At 36.2% G+C, this 18,643-nt stretch overlaps 1 protein-coding gene and 1 long non-coding RNA gene across 3 annotated transcripts; both read left to right on the top strand.

The window, feature by feature from the left end:
* Window positions 1–3,783: 3,783 nt before the first annotated feature.
* Window positions 3,784–12,456, top strand: LOC132035578 (uncharacterized). The gene is made up of 2 exons (XR_009409321.1): window positions 3,784–3,958; window positions 12,187–12,456. It is a non-coding gene; the product is annotated as an uncharacterized LOC132035578 (long non-coding RNA).
* Window positions 12,457–13,333: 877 nt separating this feature from the next.
* Window positions 13,334–18,311, top strand: LOC132035577 (pentatricopeptide repeat-containing protein At2g01390). Of its 2 annotated transcripts, none has more exons than XM_059425876.1 (3): window positions 13,334–13,469; window positions 14,966–15,799; window positions 17,210–18,311. In XM_059425876.1, exons 2-3 carry the CDS (start codon window positions 15,031–15,033, stop codon window positions 18,211–18,213), a joined length of 1,773 nt encoding a protein of 590 aa, XP_059281859.1. In that variant the 5' UTR covers window positions 13,334–13,469; window positions 14,966–15,030; the 3' UTR covers window positions 18,214–18,311. The 2 variants fall into 2 exon arrangements, with proteins under 2 accessions (XP_059281859.1, XP_059281858.1); XM_059425875.1 differs by having other exon boundaries at window positions 13,356–13,506.
* Window positions 18,312–18,643: the final 332 nt, after the last annotated feature.

The raw sequence follows: 18,643 nt of genomic DNA, 5'->3' as shown, positions 1-18,643 counted from the left end.
GACTAGACAAGCTATCATCAAATTCGCGGTTGGGAAGTATCACGATGAGGTGTTATGTAATATTGTTCCCATGCAAGCGTGTCATCTTCTACTTAGCTGACCATGGCAATATGATTGGTCCGTCAACCATAATGGAAGAACTAATCAATACACTCTTGTCCACAATGGTGTCAAACATGTCTTGAATCCCATGACCCCCTCCCAAGTGGGTGAGATCTATAACAAAATGGGGGAGTTGAAGGAGAAGGGTCATAGTGCATTGCAAAAGAAGAATGTGGGCGAAGAGGGAGTAGAGGAGAGTAGTTCTCAAGAGGTGAGTGGAAAGAAAGGAGAGCTTAGAGGAAAAACCAAGGTGTCTCTTTTGGCGAATTGTGGGGAAATTAGGGAGGAATTGGGGGAGCGTCAACCGGTGATTCTCCTCATGCATAGTGGACTATGCATTGCACACTAATGAGCTAACCCCTTCTTTTCCTAGTTCTATTTCTTCTCTTTTGCAGGAATTTGATGATGTGTTCCCAACGGAACTCCCAAAAGGGTTACCACCCTTGAGGGGAATTGAACACCAAATTGACTTTGTTTCGGGTTCTCAATTGCCCAACAAACCGGCTTATAGAGCTAACCCGGATGACACTAAGGAGCTTCAAAGGCAAGTAGATGAGCTCCTTGAAAAGGGAGTTGTGCGAGAAAGTATGAGTCCTTGTGCCGTGCCGGTGATCTTGGTGCCAAAGAAAGATGGATCATGGCGCATGTGTGTTGATTATCGAGCCATCAACAAGATAACGGTAAAGTATCGCCATCCCATACCTCGTCTTGACGACATGCTTGATGAGTTGAATGGTTCATGTATATTCTCTAAGGTAGATCTTAGGAGTGGGTATCATCAAATCTGGATGAAACTCAGAGATGAGTGGAAAACCGCATTCAAGACCAAGTTTGGTCTATATGAATGGTTGGTGATGCCTTTTGGTCTCACTAACGCTCCTAGTACTTTCATGCGTTTGATGAATCATGTCATGAAACCTTTTATTGGCAAATTCGTGGCTGTTTACTTCGATGATATTTTGGTGTATAGTAAAACCATGGATGAGCATGTTATTCACTTGAAATGTGTGTTTGAAGTGCTTAGATAAGAACAACTTTATGCTAATGTTGCTAAATGCTCTTTTTGTGTTGATGAAGTTGTTTTCTTGGGTTTTGTTGTGAGTTCAAAGGGCATTGAGGTTGATGAATCCAAAATAGACGCTATTAAGAATTGGCCAACTCCTAAATCCATTGGTGATATTAGAAGTTTTCATGGATTGGCTAGTTTTTATAGGCTGTTTGTTAAGGGGTTTAGTACCATAGCCACTCCTTTGACCGAGGTAATCCAAAAGGATAAACCTTTTTCTTGGGGTGTGGAGCAAGCAAAGGCTTTTGAAACTCTAAAACAAATGCTTAGCTCTGCACCGTTGTTGCAATTACCCGATTTTGACAAAATCTTTGAAATTGAATGTGATGCTAGTAAAGTAGGTATTGGTGCCGTTTTGATGCAAGACCAAAAACCCATTGCCTATTTTAGTGAAAAGCTTAAGGGTGCGACGTTGAATTACACCATCTATGATCTTGAGTTGTATGCTTTGATTAGAGCTTTGGGTAATTGGCAACACTACTTGTGGCCTAAAGAGTTTGTGATTAGGACCGACCATGAGTCCTTAAAACATCTTAAGGCCCAAGGAAAGTTGAACAAAAGGCATGCTAAATGGGTTGAATTCCTTGAAACCTTCCCTTATGTAATCCAATACAAAAAGGGAAAGGAGAATGTAGTGGCGGATGCCCTATCAAGGAAACATGTTTTGATTAACACCTTGTCTTCCAAATTGATGGGTTTTGAAAGCTTGAAGACATTGTATCCCGAGGACCCCGTCTTTGCCAAGATCTTTCTAGATTGCGAAGAGTGGGAAAGGGAGAGGTGGATTAGGGATAGGTCTTCTACTCCCTATTCTAGGTTTGATGGTTTCTTGTTCAAAAACAAGCGTTTGTGTGTGCCCATGAGCTCTTGGAGGGAATTATTTGTGAGGAAGGCACACAATGGGGGATTGATGGGACATTTTGGGATTGATAAGACTTTGGGGATACTTGAGGAGCAATTTTATTGGCCTCATATGCGGAGGGATGTAGCTAAGATTTGTGGCCAATGCATTGAGTGTCGTGGCGCCAAGTCTAGACTCCTTCCCATGGTTTGTATACCCCTCTCCCCACCCCTCAACAACCTTGGGTTGATATTTCGATGGATTTTGTGTTGGGTTTGCCTAGAACCAAAAGGGGTAAAGATAGCATCTTTGTTGTGGTTGATCGATTTTCTAAAATGGCTCATTTCATTGCTTGTCATAAAGTTGATGATGCTTCTCATGTTGCATCTTTGTTTGTTGAACATGTGGTAAAGTTGCATGGTATTCCCAAAACCATTGTGAGTGATAGGGATCCCAAATTCCTTAGCCACTTTTGGAAAGAATTGTGGGGGCGACTTGGTACTAAATTGTTGTTTTCTACCTCTTGTCACCCACAAACCGATGGCCAAACCGAAGTTGTCAATAGGACCTTGGGTTCTATGCTTAGGGCCATGGTTAAAGGGAAACTAGCATCTTGGGAAGATCAATTGCCTTTGGTTGAATTTGCTTACAATAGAGTCATTCATAGCACTATTGGCATGTCACCTTTTGAAGTGGTTTATGGTTTTAACCCCCTAACCCCTTTAGATCTAACCCATTTGTCTAAAGATGTTGTGTTGAGTTTACATGGCAACAAATGAGCTGAGGCCATAGAGAAGTTGCATGAAAAGGTAAGGCTTCACCTTGAGAAAAAGAACCAAGAAACAGCCAAGAGAGCAAACAAAGGCCGCAAGAGAGTTGTGCTTGAACCACTTGATTGGGTTTGGGTACACTTCCAAAAGGAGAGGTTTCCCAAACAAAAGCAAGACCAAATTGATGCCTGAGGAGATGGTCCATTTGAAGTACTTGAACGACTCAATGATAATGCATACAAAATTGATCTTCCACCCGAATACCAAGTTCATAACACCTTCAATGTATGTGATCTCTCTCTATGGTGGTGCAAGATGATGATCCTTAAATTTGAGGACAAATTCTCTTCAAGAAGGGAGAATGTGTCATCAAGACCTTTACAAGGAGTCAAGTAGGAACTTCAAGCTATGCAAGCATTATTCGGGAGAGGGACATACTTGAACACACTCTAGCACCTTCCTGGGATTTCAAGTGTTCATGATAGCATGGGAGGATGGTTTGGAGAAGACGGTGGAAGATGGTCATGCTTGCAATATGGCTATTACTTAAAGATTTGCAAATTCAAGCTTTGTTCCCAAAAGAAGACACCCAAACAAGGCCCTTACTTCATTAAGGGTAAAAGTGTAATAATGTAGTTGTCTTCTTTTGAGCTTTAGTATAAATAGTAGTTTATTTCATTTGGATGACTTAGACTATTTTGAATATTCATATTTGATATTGTAAAACTCTTGAGAGTTGAGAGATTGTGAAACCTTTGATTGAGTGTTTGTTGAGAGGATAGGTTATTAGGGATTCTAATCCCTCTTGGTCATCCTAAGAATTTGGTTGCTTCTTATTCTTAAATTTAGAGGTCTTAGTTTTCTATAACTTTGGTTGCTAAATTGAGTCTAAGTTGTGTCAAATTATCTATCTCTTTTATTTCTTGCACTTTCTTGTTGTTTCGTTTCGATTATTGCATCACACCTTTATTTATTTAACCCAAAACCCTTGTTTCATATTCATTTTCAATGACACAAGCCCTAGCCGGATTGTATGCTCTCCTCTCTCTCCTCCACATTGTTCCAGCCAATAATGGCAATAAAATCGTGTGCTACTGCAAGACTCAAGATTTGCTCATCCATTTCAGCTAAGTACATTAATGGCCCTGGTCTTCTCGACAAATTTCAACCTAGACCAAGGTAAACCCTCACCTTTCACCCCTCTTCTCTCTTTCTTTTTTTTTTCTCTGAATCTCACGGATGGGGTCTTAGTGACTCTCGTCTCATTCATGGATTTCAAAAATCCTTCAAAAAACTAGCAGATTTCAAATGTCACGTATTAAGAAATTTCCAAACTTCTCTAGTGAAGTAGAAAAATTAACTAGAAATTTGCATCTACATTATTGCTATTACACAAGAAGAACCAAAGCATCAGAGACAAAACAGATGCAAATGATAACAAAGAACAATTAAAGCACCAAGCGAGTGAAAAGAAGATAAGGAATAAAGTTATAGAAATGTTGTTATTACTGATTAACTTGGTATTTGAGTGGGTGCTAGTATCATTTTGTGCGTTATTGTTGATTTTGATGAAGCTATAAATAACACATAAATTTTAATAATTTGAAAAAGAAACGAATGCGAAAAAATTGATTATCTTTTATATGAATTCTCTAAATTTTGACTTATTTAAATTTAATGAAATAATAAGTACTTTATCAAATCATAAACTCTCCAGTTACCTATATACCTAAATTTTTCTCAAAATGCTAGTACAAAAGGCTTAATGATTTTTGGTTATGCAAGTTTTTCCTACATCAACCAAAAATCAACTAGGTGAAATTCCTTTCTTTAGCATAAAAAAACCAACTAAATAGCCTTTTCTTTCTTACGTGAACTTCTCTAATTTCCAATATTTTTTTTTTTTGAAAACACTTTTCAAAAAATAATTCAAACGATCTATGCATCTTAAGTGATAAATAAAAAATAATAAAATCTCATCATTAATAGAGTAATCTTTAGTTAGAAGGCAACATACCACTATTTGAGCTTACTAATTATTGGAATTAGTGGCACATAGGGAACTATGTCCCGACAAGTGTTCACTTCATGATTAGAAGTCATATGTATATATGAAGAAATGTAGAGAAACAAAATTTATTCAAAGGAAACTGCAAGAATTATAATTGATAAGCAATGTGATGAAGGATGAAATATCGAGGTGTATATATAGATAATTAAATTGAGAAAAGAAAAAGTATTTTTGAAGATACATGGGGATGCAATAATTAATAGGATCAGATATGTTGATTTAGCTCTTTTTGAAAGAAAACAATGTCATTCCCTGTATTTGAACATTTTATTAAACTCAAAATTTGCTCATTCCTTTGTTGTTTAGCATGTAGAAAATATATTAGATTCTTATAATTTTTTCAAGTGTGGACATAGTTAATAGGTCAAGCTACCATGTAAATTTAAATTATTAATAATATTATTACTAATCAAGTTTTTTATAAGTGACAAATGAGTTATGTGTCCGTGAGTATATATGAGCCTAATAGGTATGGTTGCTCGAAAGTAAGTTTTGTGAGGCGAATACATATGAGCTACTTGAAGTTCAACTTCTAAAAAAGCATGATTAGCAATAATATCAGAAAAAAATTCTGACTCAACAATTACATGGTAGCTTGACCTATTAACTATGTTCAAACTTAAAAAAATTATAAGAATGTTATATATTAGCTACATGCTAAAACAAAAAAAATTGAGCAAATTGTGATTTCAATAAAATGTCCAAATATGGGGAATAACATTATTTTCTTTCTAAAAGAGCTAAATCAACATATTTGATCCTATTAATTGCATCCCCATGTATCTTCAAAAATACTTTCTCTCTTCTCAATTTAGTTAATCTTTATATACACCTCGATATTTCATCCCTCATACCATGTTACTTCTCAATTATAATTCTTGAGTTTTCCTTTGAATAATTTTTTTTTCTCTACATCTTCATAAATACATATGGCTTTTCTAATCACGAGGTGAACACTTGTGCGGACATAGTTACCTGTGTGCCACCAGTTCAAATAATTAGCGGTGCTCAAATAGTAGTATGTTGCCTTCTAACTAAACTTAGTCAATTAATGGTGAATTTTTTTTATTTGTTACTTAAGATGCATGGATCGTTTGAATAATTTTTTGAAAAAGTGATTGATTTTTTTATTTTTAATTAAAAGTTGGAAATTAGAGAAGTTCACGTAAGAAAAAAACAAAAGATTATCTAGTTGGTTTTTTTTATGCTAAAGAAAAGAATTTCACCTAATTGATTTTTAGTTGATGTAAAAAAAACTTGCATAATCAAAAATCATTGAGCCTTTTATACTGACTTTTTGAGAAGGTTTGAGTTATAAGGGCATCATGAGAGGTTTTTTTTTTTTATGAAATTTGATAACGTAATTGTTATTTTATTAAATTTAACTAAGTAAAAATTTAGAGGATTTATACAAAAGTGAATCATTTTTTCTACATTCATTTCTTCTTCAAATTATTAATATTTGTATGAGTTAGTTGTAGCTTTATCAAAACAAACAATATACCATAAAATTGATACTAGAACCCACTCCAATATCATGTCAGCCAATAACAATAAGATTTCTATAACTTTATTCTTTATTTTTTTTTCCGCTTGCTTGGTGCTTTAATTTTTCATTGTTATCGTTTGCATATGTTTTGTATTCTATTTATGCTTTGGTTCTTCTTGTGTATTACCAATGATGTAGCTGCAAATTTCTAGTTAATTGTCCTCCTCATTACCAGAGAAGTTTGAGAATTTATCTATACTTGCCATTTGAAATCCATCGAGTTTTTTGAAGGACATTTGAAATATCAATGAATGAGACGAGAGCCATTAAGACTCTGTATGTGAGATTCAGAAAAAGAAACAAAAGAAAAGAGAGAGAGGTGAGGGTTTACCTTCTTCTAGGTTGAAATTCTAGTTATGCGTTGATTCTTCTTGTGTATTACCAATAATGTAGATGTAAATTTCTAGTTAATTTTCCTCCTTCACTAGAGAAGTTTGAGAATTTATCTCCACTTGGATTTGTCTATAAAATGGTCCGCACTTTTGGTCGTGTGTTCTTATGTCACGCCCCAAACCCGACTCTGGATGTAACAAGCATCCGATGTTATGAACAACACCAGAAGCACCTTATGAATCAACAAACATCTAATCCTTTCTATTAAACAACCTATCTTAATAAATATAAAACAAGTCCTTTATACTTTGGATGAAAGGATAATCATACTTAAAGATAATTCAACGGAAGTCAAATCGAATACGTAGTTATAAAACGTGGCAAAATGCCTCAACAAGTCATACGAGACTCTAACATACTACCCACAATCTAACAACTATCTATGGAGCTTTTAAGATAATGAATAAATGTTTAACTCATCGGGACGCAGCCCAGAAACTAAAATACGTAAAGTAAAGATAGAATGGTGCCCCACGAATAATCGTGTGGGCTCATCGAATGGTCTCGAAAGCAATAAGTTCTCCTAAGTCGTTGGTGTATCACGCACCTGCTCTTCTGTGTCACCTGACATACCATCAAAAACAACAATAGTATGCCTGAGTACTGGGTACTCAGTGAATGTCTAAGGGGCAATAGTTAACCAAAAACAAAATAAGATAAATAAAATCCGTAAATCGGTACCAATGAAAAATGGTTCAAATCCAGAGATTGAGTAAGCCAGTAACCTTAAAGAAATCATCAGAGAATCCAACAACAAAGAACACGTCAAGTTAACTCATTACTGTTTACCGTGTCCAGTATTTCACTTACAAACTCAATATCACCACAAGCCACTCACAAGCAAGAAAATATCAACCACTTGAAACTCCGGGCTAAGAAGCCAAAGAGGCTAATTGTCCTCTGGACTAGCACAGCAATAGATGCACCAGGTTGTATACCTCGGAGGTCAATAGACCTCTGGACTGACACATGAATAATCGTATCGGTGCGTTAGGATCCATAATGGCTAATCGTCCTATGGACTAGCACAGCTTGCCCATACTGGCCCAAATACAAACAATTACAATCATGGCATATAACCGAATCATCAATCATGGCTTATAGCCGGATTCACTTCTCAAGCCATCTTCTCACAATAGAGGTATTTCATGTCACATTCTATTTAGAAATCATGTTCAATTCACCTATTCAATTTCAAGTTGAAGAACATCTATTGAAGGCACAACACATATAAAAATTCAATCTTTAGAAATAAATTCAATTATTTCATAATGGGCAAAACGTGTTCATTATGATAGTTTGATTCATTTAAGGTTCGATGCGGGCTTGACCCTACACGCGAATGAGCTTATTCAAAACTATCTCACATTCTGAAAATAAATTCGAAAGAAGCATCCACCAACACAGGAGTTTTCAGTCATGTTCATATTTCAAGGAAGGATTTCAAGACACATATATTCATCCACACGCATAGAACAAGAAAAACATACTTTAATACGTTTCAATAAAGTTGTCATTCTTCAAAGGAGATTTTTAAAAGGCAGACATACCTCAAATCCCACTCAAACGTAATTCCTCATGTTAAAAAATCACACTACTATATTTTTAGGTGAGAAAGATTAGAACTTTAATCATTTCTTTAAGTTTTCTTGGAATTTCGAAAACTAGGGCTTTTCTAAACCTTAAATCTTATTCTTGAATCTTATGGGAATCATTGGTAGATTCTAACTCTTATTTTACTCTATACTAGTTCAAACTTCAATAATAATCTCATAAAAATTAGAAGTATATCCCCCCCCCCCCCCCCCTCTCTCTTTTTCTTTCCTTTAGTGTTCAAGAATCTAGGGGTTGGGAAGATGAACTAGTGTTAAAGAGTAGTGATTTTGATGGATAAATGATGGGAATTTATCAAGAATTCACCTTAGATGTTTTGGAAAAGCTTTAGGGTTATTTCCTCTAAAAAAAAAGTCGTCCAAAACGAAGTGGGATGAAAGAGTAAATAAAAAATCATGTCCTAGGGTTTTTATACAATCAAGGTCGTTCTGCGGTTAGTTATGCATCGCAGATGGCCAAGTGCGGACACACCTCCAAATTCACATTCAAGACAGAAAACCTAACAATTTTGGGTTGAAATGCGACCAACAAATGCGTCGCATAACAGGAAATGTGACCGCATATGCGATCCGCGATGCATATCTATCCATCGGACTGCTCTGCGACCTTTCAAGAAACGGTCATAACCTTTTGCTTACAACTCTGTTTGAGCTCCACCTTATATCTTTGGAAAGGTATTTCAAAGATCTATAACTTTCATTAGTAAGTTTCCCGAATTCTCAATGAACTTTCACGAAACTGTCCTATAAGTCAGACCTACTGAAACTTAGACAAGTTTAAGAACTCTTATGAACTTCACTACTTGGTCTTCATCTTAAATCAACTATTTCCATCCAAACTCATCTTCATAGGACTTCATATGCCTAAAATGTCACATTAATTCCCATTTAATACATTCACACCTAACTCGGATTCCCGAAGTGTTACATCTTACCTCCAAAAGTGGTGTGTCCCTCCAAAAAAACGTGTTTAGGTTATATATGTCCTATATTGTGTAGGAGATCATTCACACCAATCCCAAATTGTCTGGAAAAGAACTATCAGGCTCACCTACGGTCGCGCAACGTGAAGAAGGCAGGCGATCTCCTCCTAGCCTAAATCAAAGGCTACTCGCCCTAATCCTACTTCAATGTTCTGCTTCTCGTCTAGCAGTCTCACGAGGCAAGGGTTTCAGACAAGCCCTTGACTTCTTCATCTTAAATTTCTATACCTCAAATCTTCTCAAAGTTTCCTATCTGATTTCATCTAAAACACCTTTTACATACATGAACCACGTAGTAATCTCAAAACACCACAATAACAATGTAAATCACACAATTATGCATAAGAAATGAGACAATAACATAGTAGAATTATAAACTTTTAGCCAAATATCAGAAACCAAAATTTGTTGGTTTTTCAAACAAAAAGAAGATGTAACGACCCGTTTGGTCGTTATAGTCTTTCCGGCACTTTTGACCTTTTCCCGAGCTTGGTTAGCTCACTTTTGACCCGAGGGAACCCGTTGACACGCTTCCCGAGGTGTTTAAATTTGATTCGGGCAATTTTTTGTGAAATTTGGGCTTAAAGTGAAAAAGAGTTGACTCAAAGTTGACTTTTGGGTAAACAGACCTTTTTCGAAAATTCGTCGATTCCGAGAGGTCCGGATGGTCTTTTAGAACTTGTGTGTATATCTGGTTCGGTTCCTAATGCACTTAGATGCATTTTGGGACTTGGGTTGGGAAGTCGGAATTTAGGTATTGGGGGTTGACTCGGTCAACGAGACCTCCGTTGGGAATTCCGAGGCCATGAGTGCGTTCGTAGCATATTTTTATATGTGTCTGTGTATGTGGTTTCTGAGCAGATGGCCTTGAGAGTTAGTCGGGATTTCGATTGAGATTTGAAATTTTTTAGGGGATTTCTGGTACTGGTGTTCGCCAGGGCGGCACCAGTACCATCCTAGCAGCACCGCCATAGCGGTGGGATGGCCCCTCAGGCGGCCAAGCTATTTGGTGGACTGACCGTCCCGTCGGTCTGAGTGGATAGCGGTCCCAATGCCGCTGTATCGGTATCGGGCCTGTTATATTCATTAAGTGTGTGTTAAAAGTCCTTAGTCTATCATTTATTACCATTCTGAAAATTGAGCTCTTGCGAACTATTCTAGAGACTTCTTGGAGAAGATTCTTGGTGATAAGTCCTTCTAATCCTTTTGCTATTTCATAATCCCTAATCATCTTAGAATCCCTTTTTCCTTGTTAGTTCATTAGTAATAGAAGATTAAAAGTGGGTTTAATGGATATTCTATCTAGGCTTCTAAATGATGAAATGGATTGGGTTTATGCTAGATTATGATGTATCTAAGGTTGTTAATCATATATCTTCCATCATTAGTGTTGAATTCTTGAATTTAAGAGTTAGGGTTTATACCCAAAATTGGGGGTTTTGCTTGGATTTCGAAATTGGATGAATCTTTCAGTTAATTTAGCAATTAGTTGATGGGTTTTGATCACCTAGTGTTTAATTAGATATTTTACCCCCGAATTTCCCGTATCGACCTTGTGGGGCCCGTTTGCCCAAATTCTAGGGTTGGTTTTGACCTAATTTGAATGATAGCAATATAGGTATCGATCTTCATGATTTATAATCTAGATTTTGAATATGCCTAGACTTTCTTGATCTTGAGGCTCAGCGGAAGGGGAAGGTTAAGGAGTGATTCTTTGGTGTTATTGTTGTTCAGTCATCTAGGTAGGTTATGGCTTACCCTTAGTGAGAGTTCGTTTAGCGAAACATATATTTAGCTGATATTGTCGGAGAAAGCATGTAAACCTTCGGGTATGAAGTTGGGTTGGATCTTGTCTTAGGTTGGGCCCTGTTGTGTGATTAGGGCTAGCCACCCCGTTGTGTTGTGACTTGATTGATCTATTGTTATTTTGGCTTGATGTCGCGTGGTAATAGTAGATATTGGAGATCATTGATATATTTTGTTCATGATATTGTGGTACCTCACTTGTTGATGTTGATATGAGGATAGTATTCTATATGACTTATGTAGTCTTTCATGATATGGTTGACGTACGCATGCTTGGTACTTGTGATATGATTATCGATGTTGACTCATACATTGCACGCATTCTTATCCTTCATGATATACTGTTGATATGTTGATGATACTTGAGGTAACACTGTGATGAGCTGGGCTCAGTTTGCATGAGAGTGATGTGAGAGTTTGATATCCGATGGTTGTCTCGGAATCGTAGATTGAGTGGAGTGACGTGAGAGTCCGATATCTAATGGTTGTCCCTGAATCGTGGATTGAGTGAAGTGATGTGAGAGTCCGATATCCGATGGTTGTCCCAGAATCGTGGATTGAGTGACAGGGTTGCCGAGGTTTGTGTCGGAACCGTGAGGCACATGGACTTCGCGGGTCCCCCACGAGTTGTGCTACCGAGACGTCAATACTTCCGTCCGGAGTACATGTGTACACAGCATTGCATTGCATTGCATTCATACATTATTGCATTGCATTGCATTATGGCTTATATTGTGATGATCTGGTGATTTACTTGTGGTGTTAGGTTCGGATTGGATATATTGAGACTTGGCATACTTGGGTTTAGATGCTTCCCCCTAGGTGATGATGTGTACTTGGTTCTGATTGTGTTTGACTTATACTTGTGGATTTACCTGCCTATCTTGCTTTATTGTCTGAATTATGTTAGCTATACTTAGTCGGCCTATGATACCTACCGGTACTGTGGTTTTGTACTAACCTGCACTTGCTGCATTCTTTTATGACTGCAGGTTGGATCTGCTTCCGTCTCCCGTGGTTGATAGCCGCTATCAATACAGCTTAGAGTTTACACGGTGAGCATGAGACGTTCGCTGCCTTGAAGACTCTTCTTATCTATGTCTTATTTTCCATTCTGAGATATATTCAGACTTGATGTATTATTATATTTCCAGACTTGTATATTTCGATCTAGATGCTCTTGTATGGATTAGACCAGACTCTAGGATGTATTTTCTTATTTCCACATTTGATTTATATTATTATCGCCAGACTTACGTGATGTATTCTCTTCCGCTCAGTTAGTTATTTATTTACGTTTTTATTATCATTGGGTTGAGGGTACGCTTACCGAGGTGGGAAAGGTACGTGCCCACACGACTTAGCTAAATTGGGTGGTGACAGAAGACTGATTGTTTTCCTTGGTTCGATTCGATTTTCGATATGGTTCGATTTTCCGCGAACGCCCATATTCATTTTGTTGATATGGCTATAGAGCATGAGAGTCACACTTTTAAGGAACACATAAAATAAAATGTTAAAATTACATCCCAATAATTTTAAAAAGGGTTAACTACACTAAACACCCTTTTACTAGATTCCATTACGAATAAACCCCTTGCATTTTGATGTATATCCATAGCTAAATATATTAAAATATAATAATTAAAAGACAAACAGAAACTATAAATACAATGTTTTTTCGTAGTTACTTTATGAAATATTAAAATGAAGATAAATATTTAACAAATATTTTGTTCATGTCTTTGATAATAAATAATATTTTTTTTTAAACATTGATCAGTTGACACTCTTAAACAGGAAAATAAACATAAATATTTGATAAGATATACCAACTATAATTAACAATTTTTTTGCACTTTAAATATGTAAGTTATTTGTAATTTTATTTAATTATAATATTTACTATGTAGAAATTTCTTTTTTTTTTTTTTTTAAAAGAAAATTATTTTAGTTTTTCGCTTCAAAATTAATCTTAAAATCACTTCGTTAGATGAAGTTTCATGTGTAGGATTTCCATCATATTAAATGTTTAATTTTTTATAGGGTTGTAACTGTAGTATTTTCATAATATAGGAGGTATAAGTATTTAATTTTAATAGTACAGGGCGTTTAGCATAGTTACAGGGCGTTTAGCATAATTAACACTATAAAAAATAAAAAGAAAAATAACCCCTCAGAACCAATCTTCCTCTTTCTCCTTCTTAAATATATTTATGGATTAATTCATTGTATCTTCCATTTTAAGGTTGCCACCCTCTTCTCCATTGAGAAGGTATTATATAACTCTGTCCTAATGATGACAACGGAATGTGAGATATTCTGCCTTATGTTTTCTGTAAATGTAACTTATATTTCTTCTCTACTTTACTGTATTTGTTTGAATTGTTGGAGGAACGTTAAAAAAGAGGATTCCCAGAGATTTTAAAGAAAATAAGAGGAGAAGTCTGTTTTAATTATTTGTCTGATTTTTTTGTTTATCTTGTTATTTTGCTGTCGTTAGTTTCCTTTCTATCCTGCTTTGATTACCTTCTTGTGAGCCTTGGGTCTATCGGAAACAACATATCTTCCCAACTTGTGGGATTATATTGGGTATGTTGTTGTTGTTATAAGTTTGTCTGATTATTTAAGGATAAAAAGTTTCTAGTTTTGAATGGTGACACTAATTTCTCCTTACCAATGATTGTATTTCTGATAGGTTATTGTTTTTCTGTTCATATGAATCAAATGTGTTGGAAACTGATTATTTTGCAGGATTATGTTTCTTTGATCTTCAATAGTTATGGTTTTTTTTTAAACTTTCTCTATTGCGTTCCAAAATCTTGGAAATGCCCTCAGCCTCTGTCCCTCTCTCGAATTCGATTAAGGTGTTAAAAGGGATCAATTTCGAATTAGTTAAAAACATAAAATGCAAACAACAACAAACCAGGTATAATCCCACAAGTGGGGTCTTGGGAGGGTAGTGTGTACGCACACATTACCTCTACCTTTGGGAAGGTAGAGAGGCTATTTCCGATAGACCCTCGGTTCAGAGAAAGACAAAACATTCATATAGTTATACCAACTTGTTGAAATAACAGCCTAGTTGTTAATTTGTTATTGCTACACTCACATTAGGTCTGGTGTTTGCTAGGAGTATTTTTATTCTAGTTAGATACTTGTATTTCAGTGTACTAATAAGTGAGATATAGAAAACCTTTAGTTTGAGAGAACTATTATTTTATCTTAATTTTTTTAATTAGTATTAGAATGAGATAATTTGCATAGAACAAAGTGGATGTCAATCTCAATTTTTTTTTTTTCAATCAATCTCAAAAATGAATGTAGAGGATTCATACAGTCAAATCCGGCTAGTTTGGTACTAAGACATAGTTGATTAATTTATTGGTGCTTTGATGATTCGTTCAATTCCTTTTGCTTTACTTGTTCCTAAATCTTCCACCTTACTCTTAGCTTTTCATGCTTATTCGGGTCCGTGACTCCCTTTTTGATTCCATAGATTAATTAGCATGGTGTTGTCCATATAAGAAAGGCTTTTCCATTTCTTTGAAAGGTTTTGCTTACTTTGTTCCATTGCAATTATCCTCCTTTCTTAAGAAGCTTAACAGGATTGCGTCCCACTCATATGAATGCACCATGTATATAAATTCGTCTAGGAATTTGTTGAATGTACTTAAAGGCATCAACTCCGCGGATAAAAGACACTATAAATACTTACCTTTTTCTCCTTTCAAGTTTAAGTAATTTGTTTCATTCTGTATTATTTGCCAGTTTGAATCCTACGAATCAAAGCAGTCCTACGTCGCAGGTTAGAATGCTTTAGTTGAACCAGAACTATGTTTGCTACTCGTGGTGCCCATCGATTCACCAAAAAGCTTCAGCCTTTTCTCGGTTTTCCTGTCAAGAGCTGTTTGTTTAGCAAAACTATAATTAACCATGTACATTCCTTTACGCAATCAAAACAGAGGAGACCTGTACAACAAGTTATTCGACTGGGGAGCAAGTCCACCAAATCTGTTCAGAAGCAAGACATAGATGTCCCTAAAGTTTTCATGAGGGATACAATTACAAGAATATCACACATACTGAAATTTTCAACTTGGGATTCTGCTCAGGAGCAGTTGATGAAACTTCCCATAAAATGGGATTCCTACACTGTCAATCAAGTTCTCAAGACCCATCCTCCAATGGAGAAAACCTGGTTGTTTTTCAGTTGGGCGTCTAAATTAAAAAGCTTTAAGCATGACCAGTTTACCTACACGACTATGTTGGATATTTTTGGGGAAGCTGGAAGGATTTCATCCATGAACTATATCTTTAAGCAGATGCAAGAGAAAGGAATCAAGATAGATGTAGTGACCTATACATCCCTTCTTCACTGGCTTTCCAACCATGGGGACATTGATGAGTCGATTAAATTGTGGCAGGAAATGAAAGATAAAGGTTGTGTTCCTAATGTTGTTCGCTACACTACATACATGATATGTTTGTTTGATCACAATCGAGTTAAGGAAGGAACTAAGATATACAAGGAGATGCTTCAATCTGGTTGTTCTCCCAACTGCCACACATACACTGTCCTTATGGAGCATCTTGCTAGTTCTGGTGAGTGCGATTTGCTTGTTCTTTTTTATTATTGTTGGGAACTTTGAAGTAGCTCAAGTAGTGTACTTAAGGAAGAGATAGCTCTAAAGTTTTCCTACTTGCATCCAGAATGCTTATAATAGTTAATAAATTTACCGGGGTCACTTCTTGGGAATACAATGTTTTTTCTTGTAAGTGTCTATCTAACTTGTGCAGAATTAAGCTTATCCAACATTTCCATTAGTTGTGAATAGTTGGTGTTCTATGTTCTGAAGTCTCTAAAGCTGTGTCGTGAATGAAGACGTTAGATAGTGTTTTGCAAGACATCTGCTACTTGAGCAGTGGCTATATGCAATTAGTGACATAGCTTTCTTGTGTGAGTTTCTTTATTTAGAAATTTTATTGGTCTGTGTATTTCTTGAATTATCTTTTCTACTTCTTGGTCGGAGGATGCGTGCTGCTGTTAGGACAGTGGCGCTTATTGTTGTTTAAGAATTGAGGTTGTCCATGTAATCTTAGTTGCAGCTGTAGAGGCTAAGAGCCCTGTCAGTGCGTCCTAGACTTGGAGATAACGTAGAAATCTAAGAAAGAGCTCTACATTAAAGGAATATGTAGAAATTAGGTCAGGAATGTCTTATAATGGACAAGAAGCTAATTGCATCATCCAGAGCACCATCAGTTGAGAAAGTCAAACCAAGCCAACAAAATATGTTTTGCAGACTTCCAAGTTTGGCTTTTTTTTTTTTTTTTTTAAATTGTTCAAATGTGCAAGTAAGTGAACCCTCTGCAGACTTTTTTTCATATAAAAGAGTGCTAAGGTTTAAGCATCTTTGACTCTAAAATATTCCTATAGCTTATAAAAGACCTTCGTCTGTGCCTAGGAAGTAATGGAAACACCTAATTCTTCCATGGTAAAAGAGTTGATTGGCTTCAAACTAGTAGGATATAACATATTGACATTGTTTGACGGGGATGCTGTTCGACCCATATTTCTAATCAGAGCGTTTCATGATTTTAACTGATGGTGACAATTTTCTTTTTTGGTTTCTTTTTACTTTACTTTGTCTAAAGGAAACTTATTATACATCCACTTTCTAACATTAAATCTAGTTGTCTATGGATAACACTTCTTTATATCACACCATTTTATTTGTATAGAAAGTCTGAAAAGCATAGCCTTCTATTATACTATGCGCGAATTCAATTTTAAAGACCATATACTGTCAATACCTAAAACGAGCTTCCACATTACTCATTAGAAAAGTTTCCCAAAAATTGAATGACACTCTAAGTTCTCTTTGCTATCAGTAAAATTAAGTGATTATGATCTTGAATTCTTAGACCATTGTCACTTCGAATTCTTGATAACTAATTCATAATTGCTTAGCTGTTAAGAATCTCATCTGTACATGTACTGTAATTGGTTTTCAGGAAAGTTTGATGGAGTTCTTGAGATTTTCAGTAAAATGCAAGAGGCAGGGGTCCAACCAGATAAAGCTACATGCAACATTTTAGTGGAAAAATGCTGCAAAGCTGGGGAAACACAAGCAATGATGAAAATTCTTCACTACATGAAGGAGAAGTTTCTTGTTCTGCGTTATTCTGTCTATCAAGAGGCTCTCCACACGTTGAAGATGGCCGGGGTGAGTGATCGGCTACTTAGGGATGTTAACCGTCATCTGTCCTTAGAAGAATTCAACCAAGATCAGATTGACGAATCAGATAGAACTGCTGAAAGTAGTCACTTTACTTTGGATGATAGGATGATTTTGTACTTGTTGAATAAGCAAAGTCTTCTTGCTGTTGATTACCTACTAGATAGCTTGATGGATAAGCGTCTCAAATTGGATACTGGAATAATCTCAACTGTAGTTGAGGTAAACTGTAACCGTGGTAGAGTAAATGGTGCTTTTTTGGCCTTCGAAGTCAGTGTGAAATTGGGCATAACCATTGAAAGAATTACGTATCTCACCATGGTGGGCGAACTTATTAGAACAAATTCATTTTCAAGGGTGGTGGACATTGTTGAAGCAGTGGTTGGGGCAGGCCTATCATTAGGGTCAGAACTAACTGCTCTTCTGATACATCGGCTTGGCTGTGCTAGAGAGCCTACTTCTGCTGAAAAGTTATTTAGCATCATACCTGATCAGCAGAAGAGTATTGCTGTATATACTGCTTTAATAAACACCTACTTCACTTGTGGGAATGCTGATAAAGGGCTTGAAATATTTGAGACCATGAGAAAGCAAGGGATAAATGTGGCCTTAGGTACATACTGTGTCCTGTTGAATGGTCTTGAAAAAAATGGCTTATTTGATAAATTACAATCTTATAGGAAAGAAAAGAAAATATTTAAATCTGAAAGCTGCAGTAGAGAAATGTTAATGGAGGAAACAGTGTGTGATCTTCTTTTTGCTGGAAACTTAGACGGTTGAGATGCAAGATATGGGTCTCTGGACACTTTTCATGACTGATTGAAGTATTTGGTGTACAAATTAGCCGTTGGTTCATAGCTTGAGTTGTACTAGATGTACAGAAGTAGCTTGTGCTGTCTATCGTGTGTCTGAATTTACATAATTGAGATATGCTCAAGAGAGCATGCAGAAGACATATAGCCTACAGGTCCCACATGCTGAAGTCAAATTGGAGATGAATAAATGGATCAAATTAAAATGTTCTCCCTTCTTTGACAAGTTTAGCTTATCTGCAGAAGCTGGAGCAGCCGGAATGATAGTCAAATGGGACTTGACAGCTTGATTATTCTCCTGCAACATTATGGCTTTAAAGAGGTGTTTTTCCCGACTCTACTTTTTAAATGATGCCTATAAAGTTCTACAGTTGGAAATATAATGGAAATAAATGTGA

Source organism: Lycium ferocissimum, chromosome 10 (assembly GCF_029784015.1).
Source record: "Lycium ferocissimum isolate CSIRO_LF1 chromosome 10, AGI_CSIRO_Lferr_CH_V1, whole genome shotgun sequence".
Taxonomy (NCBI): Eukaryota; Viridiplantae; Streptophyta; class Magnoliopsida; order Solanales; family Solanaceae; genus Lycium; species Lycium ferocissimum.
The sequence above is the reverse complement of the archived record's forward strand: the minus strand, read 5'-3'. Positions and strand labels throughout refer to the sequence as shown.

Coding starts and splice junctions, on each gene's coding strand:
- LOC132035577 (XM_059425876.1), top strand. CDS start 15,031: ATGTTTGCTACTCGTGGTGCCCATCGATTCACCAAAAAGCTTCAGCCT. Junction 15,800..17,209: donor GGAGCATCTTGCTAGTTCTG/GTGAGTGCGATT, acceptor ATTGGTTTTCAG/GAAAGTTTGATGGAGTTCTT.